Source organism: Pelobates fuscus, chromosome 4 (genome assembly GCF_036172605.1).
Source record: "Pelobates fuscus isolate aPelFus1 chromosome 4, aPelFus1.pri, whole genome shotgun sequence".
Taxonomy (NCBI): Eukaryota; Metazoa; Chordata; class Amphibia; order Anura; family Pelobatidae; genus Pelobates; species Pelobates fuscus.
The window spans coordinates 357990038-358002796 of NC_086320.1; the positions used below are offsets into that span (position 1 = coordinate 357990038).

At 36.7% G+C, this 12759-nt stretch overlaps 1 protein-coding gene across 3 annotated transcripts in view; it reads right to left on the reverse strand.

Moving 5' to 3' along the window:
* Positions 1 to 1037: 1037 nt before the first annotated feature.
* CUL2 (cullin 2) overlaps positions 1038 to 12759 on the reverse strand; it is a 58651-nt gene continuing 46929 nt past the window's right edge. For all 3 annotated transcript variants that reach the window (XM_063452639.1, XM_063452637.1, XM_063452638.1), the window contains exons 20-22: positions 7834 to 7896; positions 7128 to 7244; positions 1038 to 1808 (exon numbers count right to left, since the gene is read on the reverse strand). In XM_063452639.1, coding sequence (XP_063308709.1) covers positions 1677 to 1808; positions 7128 to 7244; positions 7834 to 7896 — 312 coding nt within the window. In that variant the 3' untranslated portion in view covers positions 1038 to 1676. The remainder of the gene's footprint in view (positions 1809 to 7127; positions 7245 to 7833; positions 7897 to 12759) is intronic.

The following is a 12759-nucleotide window of genomic DNA, read 5'->3' on the forward strand; positions in this document are numbered from 1 at the left end:
CAACCTTTTTGGCTTTCTTTGGGCCTCATCAGCAAGGTGTAGCCTACATTAATATAGGCACAGTGGGTATGTGGGTCCACGTGTGGATTCCATTTAAGATTTGGATGCCCTTATAGGTGGCATCAGTCTGATATGTACACGGGTATAGGTTTATGATGTAATTGCAAAAGTGACCAAAAACTATTTTGAGACCTTAGTGGGGATTTACCGAAAGGCAAGCTACTGAGTACCTCAAAGCTTTCATTTGTTCTCATGTTCTCTGTTTTTGTTGCAAGGCTATTCACAGAGAAGGGGATAAATTCTAAATTAAACACATTTTAAGGAACGCTTAAAAAAATTAAGACAATATTTTAGAAAGTGTGCAGGAATGCTGTGTGAGTCACATGCAGGAAGGTGTGACTAGGTCTGCATAAAGAAAGTGATTTAACTTATAAATAGCAGAAAATTGAGCAGTGAGACAGCAGGAGCATGCTTTATATGCCAAAACTGCATTCGGTGGTTATGATGCCTGGAGTAGCCTGGACCTGTTGCTGGAACTCTTGTTGCAGGCTGGCTTGTTACATACAAATGATGGTGACGGAGGTGGATATTTAGGGTAGAATACTTAATTATCTCTGTATTCAGTATGTCATACTGAAATGCTCAACATACAGGCTCTAAGCACCATAACCACTTCAAATCACTGATGTGAGCTTGGAGTAACACTTTAGCTAGCAGGCTAAAATGAAAGCACTAATAAATAAAATCTCTCCATCTACACTACGTTACTGTTTTACATTTTTTAATCCACCCAGAATTGCAGTTTAAAGAATATGCATTTAATTCCTTTTGATTTTTTGTTTTTTTTTTACCAAGAGACTTCTATTTAGAAATTGGTAAACAGCAGTACTGGAATCATTTGACTCAGATCATCTGTTGATAACAATATGTACATTGCTGATAATGCAGAATAGGTAGTACAAGTCTCCTTTTATAACCACATGATGCCATGTCACCGTTTGAAAAATTGTTGCTTGAAAACAAAGATTACAATAACGTTCAAAAGCCAAAGGATGGCGCGGCCTTTAATGTTAAGAGATATTGTGCAGAATATACATTATATTCACTGCACACAGCATGTGCCCATAAAATATTAATGTCAGTACACAATACGTTTATTTTTTTTTTAATCTGACAAGCAGCGATATCATGTTTGTCATTTTTTTGTACATCTTAAAGTAGATACAATTAATAGGTTATCTGTAATATTACAATATTGAGTTCTTACTTTAGGTTCTTTAAGATACATTAAAAAATGAGAAAGAAAAAAAACCAAAAGGACAAAAAAAAAAAAAAAAACAAAAAAAAAAACATCAACTGCAAACGCGATGAAAGGAGGAAAAAAAAAAAAAAAAAGTTACCCGGCCAAAAAAAAAAAAAAAAAAAAATCCACATTCCAGAAATACTTTGCTCATTTTAGTTTAGAGTTGTAAGAAATGTCAAGATGGCATGAGCCTGAAATATTTATAGGCATTTTCACAGACGCTCATGACGTGGCACTGGTGATGTTGTAAACAGCAGAAAAACAGGGGTTGCCAGGTGACAGATTATGGAGGCAAAATGCTGCTTCTCTCAACAAGAGCACACCAAAACAGGAACGGTGATGCTTTCTGCCATATGCCAACTGGACGATAGCATCATGCAACGTAACTGTATTCATCTGCAGAGGTTTGGCTTCGTTCGATGTACTGCTTATCTATAAGGACTTCAATGCACTTCTTGATCATGCTAATGCTTGGGTTAAATCTGGCTCTGGATTGGCTAATCACCTGCAATGAAATAAAAAGGAGGGTTAACTACAGCAATTAACGAAATAAAAAAAAAAAATGTTAACGCGAGGTTATAAAAATCTAGGCAAATTGACTCTAGAAATTTTATTCTCAATAAACTATACACTTCCAAGTGCATTAATGAGAAGTTTAGAATAATTGGAAAAAGTAAGACTTCTGTAAAAAAAAATTCCCAAATCACTGCAGCTAGGTGGATAAACGAACACAGAACACACAAGCTAGTAATTGTAATGAAAGATGTATGGTCATTAACATATTACAGTACATTTTTATCATAATGTTGCATGAATAATCTAAAGAATGGACTATCAGGGTTATTCACTAAAATTACACTTCAAAGTGACTTTCAGATTTGAGGTCAAAATAGCTGAATTGTTAATATTCTCTAAGTCAACTGTGCTCTCAGTTCAGCTACTTTGGTCTTAATTTTAAAATTCACATAGATTAAGTAATGATTGCTCATACACATGTGAGTGGACTACATCTGACAATTATTGCTCACATACATGTGAGTGCGCTACTTATAATAAATGATCGACTATGTCATTGTCTTTTTTCCCACAAACAGAAATGAATTAGACTCAATTGCTCAAACATGGAGGTTCTGTGTGACTGACTGTGCATCTTATTCTGCTCAGAGAGTCAGACGTCAATAGAATATAAAGAGGTTTGTTTACCTAGACTTTGATTTATTATAATCCATATGCTTAGTCTACGCCATAGATAAATAAAAATTACAATGTAGCAAGACTGGATTTCTGATAAGGATGGGGCTTTCAAAATACAACAACAAGGAAGATATAAGGTCATCCCTGTTACAACACATAACTGCTAACTATGTATAAAAACTGATCGTTTACCGAACATCACTGAATGGCTAAAACATTATTTGATGATGCATCATTATCATATCTCAGAGAATCACAATGCAGTATAACCTGTCACTCCAAATACAAAAATGAGCGAAGAACAAAAAGAGGGACAAATAAGTAATCTTAACAAAAGTTTCACAAATCCAGTCATAACAACAGGTGGCCAATGGAGCCAATATTATTGCCTCAATTGTTTAGGTTTGTTTACTATACTTTCCCTGATCTATGGAAAAGTACTTGATTAATAATTTATGGGTAGAATAGATCGTTCTTTTCATTATGTATGGTAGTACGAGTAGTATTGAATTTTGCCAAAGGTAATGCATTCAGCAAAGAAGATCACGGAGGCAGGTCAGTAGGATTGGCGATGTCTAGTGTTGAGTTGTAGGCCATCATAGTAATAATAATAAAAAATAAATCATCTTGTATGCCAGCCCCAATTTTATCTGAAAATCAAATGTGATTCGAGAGAAAACTAATTAGTAAAATGTGTTTATAGGTTCTATCCATCTGCATGTTAGAGATTGAAACTGGGACTACACTACACCTGTAGGGGCTGCAATATTGGCATCTAAGGTCACTGATGGCAACTCAAACAGTTGCCGAGCTGATCTGGCTGAGCATCATGGGATTTGTACAAAAGAGCATCCATAAGCAAGAAGATACACTTTTGTATTTGTGTCAATGAGAACAGATCATGCACGTTATTGAAGTCTGTTATTAAAGGGACACTATAGGCAGCTCATTTAAGTGATCTGGGAGCAGTGTCCCAGGCCCCTTAACCCTGCAATGCTAATTATGGCTGTTTTTCATAAACTGCAATAATTACCTTGCAGTGTTAACTAAACAACAAGTGGTTGTCTAACAGACAGTCACTAGAGCGACTTCTGGGTCGTTGGGTGACTTTTGGTCGCCTAACTGATGCTGGACGTCCTCACGTAATGGTTGAGGACATCCAGCGTCACCCTCATCTCCAAAGCTTTGTATATGCTTTCCTATGAGGGAAGACCTAATGTGAGCATGGTGATTGCCGCGCATGCGCATTAGGTCCTCCCAAGCTGATGTCAGCAGGGGAGGAGCAGAGGCGGAGCCTGAACCAGCACAGAGGGACATTGGCGCTGGAATCAGGTAAGTGATAGAAGGGTTTTTTAACAGAAGTGACAGAAGGGGGAGGCCACGAGAAAGGATGGCACTACAGTGACAGGAAAACAACTTTGTTATCCTGGCACTACAGTTTCCCATTACCAATTTTCCCTTATGCCAGCAAGGAATGTCCGGCTTAATGAGTTTTAAAAGCTCCATACAGTCCTGCTGCTGTTAACATGTAGGAAGATAAAAGAACAAATTACTATAACAACAAAGAACGTCACAATCACAGATTTATTAGACAAGGGTGTGGGGCTGCAAAGCAAGAACTTTCACACTTTTTATTCCCAAATGAAATAAATTATCCTACATCATAATGTGCAGGATGCTTCTTCAGATAAACTGCTGCACATTTTATACCTAGTGGCATTCCTTATTTTTTTAAATCAATTTGGCTTTCACAATATAGAATTCTAATTTTACGTTTTCAATGTATTGCAATAGGCTGCAGCCCTCTAATTGTAGAGTTGTATACTAACATGCCAGTCATTCACCTGCCCATCCATGAAACATTAGAAGCCGTTGCACTGGTTTGACCTGCATGCTGTATTACATATAATTACAATGGCTACAACGTACTGGAGAAAGGACAGTCCTCTTTATCAATATGCCACCTGCTTCTTTGGATTTAGATCAGATTTCGCAGGTTCTAATTAACTGCATAAACATCCAATAGAAATTTCTTAAATGTTTGTGTAGGTACAAAAACCATGTCTTTGTCTTTCTGTGTAATGAAACGTAAATTATAGTGAGTTATAAAATGAAAAGGGAATAGAACCCAATTGTTCAGCTTTGATAGAAAACAATAGACTAGGGAAGGCTGAAAAAAGTATGTTGTTGTATTAGATCATGCATGTAAGAGAAGGAAAATGACGGCTAGTAAACTTCCAATATAATTGGTTTCCAGTGGTCCTCATAGATGGAGCTGCATGCTGGTCTTACAGAAGTAAGAGAAGTAGCACAGACGGAAAGACACGGGGAAACCAAACTGCACGGAAAACCAAACTGCAATAATTAGGCTAAAGGAGCCTACAAAACTGAAACATTTGGGCTAAAACATACAAATAATGACTACAGGTGAGTTGGAAAATTCTTACAAAATTAGCACGTTATATTTTAAATATATTATGAGAACATAATCAGTTACCAAAAAAATGCCATGTTCTCCCCATTCCATTGGGAGATCTATACCACCTGAAGGCCAGTGACAAGTTTCCATAACATGTTATCTCCCCCCCAAATATTCTATATAATCCCTCACCTCAAATAAGAAGCCACACACTTCTATGTTTCTGATAGGCTAGTTTTTCCATCACAACTTAAACTACAGCACAAAATGCATGATTGGATGCCAGTTATAGCTACCAGAACCACAATCATTAGCTGATATTGCAGTAAAACCAATTAACGTGAATAATATGTACGCCAATTTTACCCATATAAGTCTTCAAACACATGTTAATAATGGTCAGACTCGAACCATGACATTCTACCGAGGCCTTAGATCATGATTCTGCACTTCAGACAGTATCACTCAGCAGATGTAACCCAAAATAAGTCAAGGATTAACAGAAAACAGTAATTTTAGGCAAAAAGGAAAGCCCCCCAAACATATCTTACACAGGGATGAAACCAACCTTCCAAAGTAATGCATTTCCCGAGCTACTAAGATATCTAGGGTGAATCTCTGCAACTGATTTGCCTGCAAGTGTTCTTGAAGGATAACCCAATTTGTATTTAAGTTGTGTCATAAGACAAGCTAAGTAAAGGAAAGAAGTGTGACACTAGATAATACCACTAATCGAATAAAGAGTAAATGGATTAAACAGATGTTAAAGAATCAAACTAGTAAGGAATTTCTCTTCGTTCGATGAACCTTTGTTATATTAATGGTTTACCATGGGATACTGCCCTATGCCTAACACAATCAGAAGAAACTCTTAAACGAGAGCCAACGCTGAAAATTAAGCATACAGTAGCAAGAAAAAAAAATTAAATCTAATTCTGAAGCATTGCTAAACACACAGACATTTTTATTTGGCTTTCTGATGGAGATTTACTATGGAGGTGCCAATAGATAAGTCAACATAATGTAAACCATTTATTACCTATGGTGGGTCAGCAACTTCTGATTCAATGGGCCTTTGTCCCCCATCTTTTGCACCTCTTCTCATTTAAATCATGGCCGGTAAATGTGTAATCTTGCCTTATATGCTACGCTTTCTTCTTGTATTTACTTAACTAGTTTTTATTATCTGCAATATATTTGTACATCTATAGTTACTTCTGATAAAAGACTGTCATATGGACACCTACAATGTCTTATTCTCTTCTGTTGTAAGAGGGCCCTTTAAGGGTGTCTTTCCGTTGGTTGGCCATTTTGCCATCCAAAGGGAAAAATAAAAGAACTGTGATTGAGTGTAAACAAGAACTTTAGTAAAAACAGATAGACATTAGTCCGGGATTTCCATAGATATAGCCCAAAGAGGTCTTTCATCTCCCTCCTTCACCTCAAGCTCAGATGGTTAATAGTAAGAAAGTCTGTGCCTTGGTAGCACCTAGCACATCTACAGTGCCTGTGCCCGTTACAGACTTTTTGTTATTCGTTTGTCCTCTCATCACAATCTGCACCAGTTCCGAGTCATGCAATTACTACACTCCAGGAACTCATGATGTCCTGTCTGGACAAGCCAGTGGAGGAAAAGTGCAAACTTTGTTTTTTAAATCTACCACTGGGGTTATGAGGTGTACAGCAGCGGGCTGTTTGTAAATCCTATCCCTCCCCCCCTTCCCATTAGTTCGCTGAACGTTAAGTACTACAAAGAACCTAAAACATAAAAACTTGTGGTAAAGATAATCAATAAGCAGTAGAAAAAAAATGAGGTCCACCCCGCTTTAAACCATACACTTACAGAATTAATCTAATTATAATTGCATACCAACACAAACACATGAATTCCATACACATACAACAACATACATATTAGGTATACAAATGGTCTACACACATGGCTTTTGGATTAGAGCATATTCGAGTCTAACTTGAATTTAGTGTCAAAAGTTAATAAGCAACCCTCCTCCCCAGCCTTTGTGTGGCATGTTATGGGGTCTGAAAAAAGAAACGTATAGTTATCCATTTTCCCATTGATGAAGACAATAAAACATTAAAATGGCCGTCCTTTTCAAGAACAGCGGATTGGCCTGCATTAAGGCTTTGATATTGAGAAACTTAGAATGTCACTAAAGGAATCTATCGGTTGAAGAAGCAATGGGCGCTCACCTCCTGAATCAAAGCATTGTGCCGCAGTACTTTGCGTGCTTTCATAATGCGAACAATAGCAGCTTGAAGATACATTTTACGGTCTTCGTCCACAGCGCTTCGTGTCTGCTCCACCTCCTGAGGAAGGAAACACAAGAGACGTTCAGTCATTAGAGCAGCTCCTACGGGGTTAAACCAGAGTTCCAAAAAACAGCTTTTGTTTTTGGAAAGTAAAACGACTGAATGCAAAGCTTGAAAAGCCGATGCCTCTACAACAGTACAACAGTGGCAGTGGAAAGAAAGCACTTTAAGGACATTAAATACACATTGCCCCTTACTTCTCACTAGGGTGTCCTCACCACACGTTCTAATTTATACAGAGATAGTTCCCTTAACTTCAAATCGTGCGCAGAGAATTGTATTATTTGTTTGACCAAAATTGTAGACTTGGAAATGAGTTGAGTTGTACAAGTAATTCATTTTTGCGTACAATGTACAATTCCCTTGCTAGTTGTCCACAATTAACAACTATTAAAAATAAAAATCCTATCGCATTGTAGTAATAAATCTGATAATGTGTTGCATTTCAGCACTATTGCATTTACATGTTCATTTTTATGGAGTTTGTGGAAGGAGGGCATATAGTCTTATGATCGTCTAATATGTAACATTGTCAATCCTTCTCTCTCTATTTTTTTTCTCCCAAGAAGAATAGGTAGTTACCTACCAGAGAGAAGCGCCTTTCTCCTCTCCAAAGCATAGATTCGTCAGCGCAGGTGGGTTGTGACCCCTTGATGAGATGAAAAAAATTGAGTAGGAGCAAATTTGACCCATGCGTTTCAAACACGTGTCAACTTTGACGAGTTCTGTTTTTTTTTTTTATTTGTATCAAAGCCCTAACAGATTTAATATTCAACTGTATCAACCCATTCAACTCTCAGATTTACCATAGAAACTGCTGTCCACACAAGGTGGGGGTGACTCATATTAGCCACCTCTACTATAAGGATTAGAGGGATGAAGCTATTTTAGGAGGCTGGCACGGTGCATAAACACCATTCGCATTTATCTGCGTTGCCCGTTTCACAAGCCCTGTTAATACTTTGAAATGGTACTTCATTGGCTGCAATATCGAAAGGAAAAAACAAATACGGTACGCACTGACATTCACAAAAATTCACAGCATAAAAAAGCAAACGCTTTATTGAAAGTATACTAAACATTTACTATGGGTGAACATCCAAATAGGAAGATTAACAACCACATGGTACACCTCTCAACAGCCACATGTATAAAGGGAATTTTGATTAAGGGGTGTGTACCCAACCGCTCTTTAATAAGAAAGGGCTAATTCCTATCAATACCAAGGCCCTAATACTTATTTAGATTTATACCATTATCAGAAGGCCATTTTACAATTTTAGAATAAATATGAACTGGAAAATTAACAGAGGCCATGTCCATCTAAATTCTAATAAAAATATATATATTTTTTACTGCAACATTTGATAAAATAAATAGATTAAGGAAAGGAACAAAGGGAAGGAAGTGGCTGATAAAACCTTCAAACTATTAATCTATATAGCAACACATTAAGAATACTGTAATCATACATATTATACAAGAACAAAATCATACAAAATGCATAAGAAAATTAAATAAAAACGTACACTCTTTAGTAAGTGAAAACAAAGTAAATACGAAAATATCTGAACCAATATTAATTTACACTGTAAATACAATAATAACATCAAAACCATTATCTCAGGCCGCACAGCACGTAAGGTAGCCCAAAGAACACGTAAAAATGGTGGCACAAAAATACAGAAAAAATGGTCAAAACATATCAAATGCACTAAGGGACATTTGCATCCTAAAAAAACACTGCTCTTTATATTTTATAAAAACCTTTACACATATATATTCTACATTTTACCCAACATCCTAGGTATCTCCAAAAGCCATTTATAAAAATATTATTCCATATGTAAAATTTCCAGAAAAAATAAATTTTAAATTATAATATTAATTTAAAAAAAAAACAAAAACAAAAAAAAAACAACAACCCTGAAGTATTAAGACCCAATAAAGCACTATGCTCAAATGGCATCATAGACAGATGAGATCACCAATTCAGGTCAAAGCTTTTCAGCAGATCAGATTTAAAAACTCTACCCTGAATACAAAATCACACCACAGTGCAATTTATATACTGCAAGAAAGTATAAAGCCACAAACATATGGTACATAACCAAGAGGAAAGATAACTCATACAACTGTTTACCAAACCAATTGAGGCACAACATATAGCTTTCTATTCTTTATGGCATCTTTTATGGTATAATGTTAGGTCAAAACTAATGGAAACGCAAGCAATATAGCAATCTACTGCTTAAAGGGACACTAATAACCAAAACAACTTTAGCTTAATGATGTAGTTTTTGGGTATAGATCATGTCTCTGAAGTTTCACTGCTCACTTCTCTACCATTTAGGAGTTTGATAACCTTTGTATCTATTCATGCTGCCCTAGCCACACCTCACAGAGACTGCATGTAAAAAAAAAAAAAAAAAAAAAAAAAGTTTCATTTTCAATCAGATGTTAACTTAATTTAGAAGTTTTTAACTCATGCTCTGTAAATTGCACTTTAATCACAGACAGGACACTACTGTAAGGTCAAGCAAGCTATTAAAAGGGCAAGAGATACATTCTTTATTAATGGACCACTATAGTGCCAGGAAAACAAACTCATTTTCCTGGCTCTATAGTGCCCTGAGGGTGCCCCCACCCCCATGGTCCGACTCCCGTGGCGCTGAAGGGGAGGAAGGGGTTAATCCCTTACCTCTTTTCCAGCGCCAGGACTCTCCTCCCTCTTCTTCCGGCATCGGCTGAATGCGCATGCGCGGCAAGAGCCGCCTGCGCATTCAGCCAGTCTCATAGGAAAGTATTCCTAAATGCTTTCCTATGGACGCTGGCATCTTCTCACTGTGAAAAATCACAGTGAGAAGCGCCTTTAGCAGCGGTCAATGAGACAGCCACTAGAGGCTGTATTAACCCATAGGTAAACATAGCAGTTTCTCTGAAACGGCTATGTTTACAGCAGAAAGGGTTAACCCTAGATGGACCAGGCACCCAGACCACTTCATTAAGCTGAAGTGGTCTGGGTGCCTTTAAACAGATTGTGCAATAAAGGAAGTCTTAATATAAGATCTCTCTTTACAGGAAGTGTTTTGGAAGACTGTATAGTTCATATGCAGGGAGGTGTGACTAAGGCTGTATAACCAACTTCATTTAACTCATTAACTATGGCAAAGAATTAAGCAGTGAGACTGCAGGAGCATGATTAAATTAAAGTTAATTTGGTGACTATAGTGGCACTTTAAAGAGATAATCCCTTGCCCAAATAAAATGATTAAATACATGTGTTGTCCTGGATTTGTCACCTAGTGTCCTGCTTCTGGGGACACTAAGAAATTGTCCCTATCAGAAGGAGCATGACTGCCTTATTAAAATGACACCGCACTGTGCAAATAAATATATTTTAAAAAGCCCTGTTTAATATATATACCCCCAATGAAAACAAGTATGTATGCATTTAATAATGCATTTTTCCATTTGAGCTATATGTAAAAACAGCTTACTTGCTGACTCTTGAGGTTAGCTTCCTGAACTAACCAAACCAGGAAGTAACAGAACCAGTTGTCCGATTGACAGCTGGAGGGTGTACTAAGGTTAATTTATGAAAGTACCAATTTCATTTGAAATCTGCACTTTTTGTAAAATTAAAATGGAAAAATAAGTAAAGTCTGGATTGTCCCTTTAATACCCCAAAACACTTTAGGCTGACGATGTCCCCCAATGTTAAATTGCTTAATATAAGTAATGCAACTAAATGCTTAAAAACAAACCAAAATAGATGGGACTTTATATATAAGATAGTCTTATGTTACAGGAGTTTAAAATTCTGAGTTTACTTTCTTCAAACTTTAGTGATGTACCCAAACAAGCATGCAAAAACAAAAATGACTGTTTGGCAAATAAGTTTAGTGTTAAGTTTAATAAATGAAAAAATAAAATAAAAATAAAAAACCCTTCCTAAAAGTTCCTTCTAAATGTAAGTTGGTTTGAGAAGCATGTGTCGGCCCCTTTGATGTACGGTCAAATGAAGTTATATTTGAAATTGCTAAATAAGTGATCACATCTGTCTAATCCAAATACCAAATCACGAGCGTATTTGGACGAGTATTCATCTGCTAATTAACATCAATTAATTGAAATCCTCCCAGCTGGATGGTAATAGATCAAGCTACACTGATCCCAGTGGATGCTATCCTGAAATGATCCTAACAAACTGGGGTCATAGGTCACATCTCAAAGAATTAATTTGTTCTGCCCATTTGTTTCACTTAGAAATAGCCATGGCAGTGTTTGGAGGGGAGAAACACGCATTTGTGAAGTTACATATTTTGTTACTTTCTTTGTTGGTTGCAGACAATACAATGCAACACAGACAATCGCGATAATAGTAAGGATGATGGAGGGGTAGATGCTCACTCCAATACTCCAACACAAAAAATGCACAGACTGTGACAAGAGGGGATTTCACCGACCAGTCAAATACATGATTAAGGATTAATGGGAATGATGTGAGGTCAGATTAGTAGGAAGACTGAACTGGCCAAGGAAGGAAGTTATATCTGCTGGGCTCCTGAATGGCATCCTAAATGTGACCACCATACCCAACCATTATTAATTTATAATGTACCAATTCATGCCAAAATGAGTCCTTCACTACCCCAATGAGTGTGACTAATTTTTGCTCAAAATGTCTACTTTTTCTTTTCTATATAAAATGTTATTTCAGTCAATCTTGAAATGTGTTGCACTCCATAGAGGTTGCAAACGGAGGAGATGATGCCATGAAGATACAGTACAGCACACGGTTTACTTTCTTGTTTCCTGCTAATCGGTCACTCCCAGAAACCTGTATTACACACAGGGAACTTTCTTTGCTCGTGCAATCATGCATAGTGTCCCTTTTCTTGTCTAATGTGCTGCTTTTATTCTGCCGCAAGTGTGTTCTTTCATTCATGTGAACAAACGGACAATGGATTGAGTCATTTAAAGTGAGATGTTTTATGCATAGTACCTGCCTAAAATAACTGAAAATGGACAGTTTTTAAAGCTTTTTTACAATCCTGTTTTGTTCCTTTTGAAAATCAATTGTCAAGCTACGTCAACCATTTTTGTGAAGGACAATTTTCAGGTCCACCAACTTTAGTGATGTACTTGCATGAAATAAGCGACAGTTTTGTTTTTGCCTCGCAAGCTACTGGCTTACACACAATCGACTAAACTACACACTAAAAAAAACATGTACTTCCCTTTCGATAGCCTGCATCTCAGTGACAAATCCTTACTGTGAAATCGGTGGGTTGCATTCAGTAAGTAGGCAGTTGCAATAAATGAAAATATGAATTGCAAAACTTTCAGCTATTTTAGCAATTGAGTTTTGAATTCACTGCAGTTTGCTGTTTAAGCAAATAAATTCCTGCACTTAACTTGAAAAAATAAGTCTGGCAGACACTCTTTTTTTTTTTTTTTTATTGGCAGCTAACGTAATGATTTTTTTTTCTAAAAACACAAAAAAAAA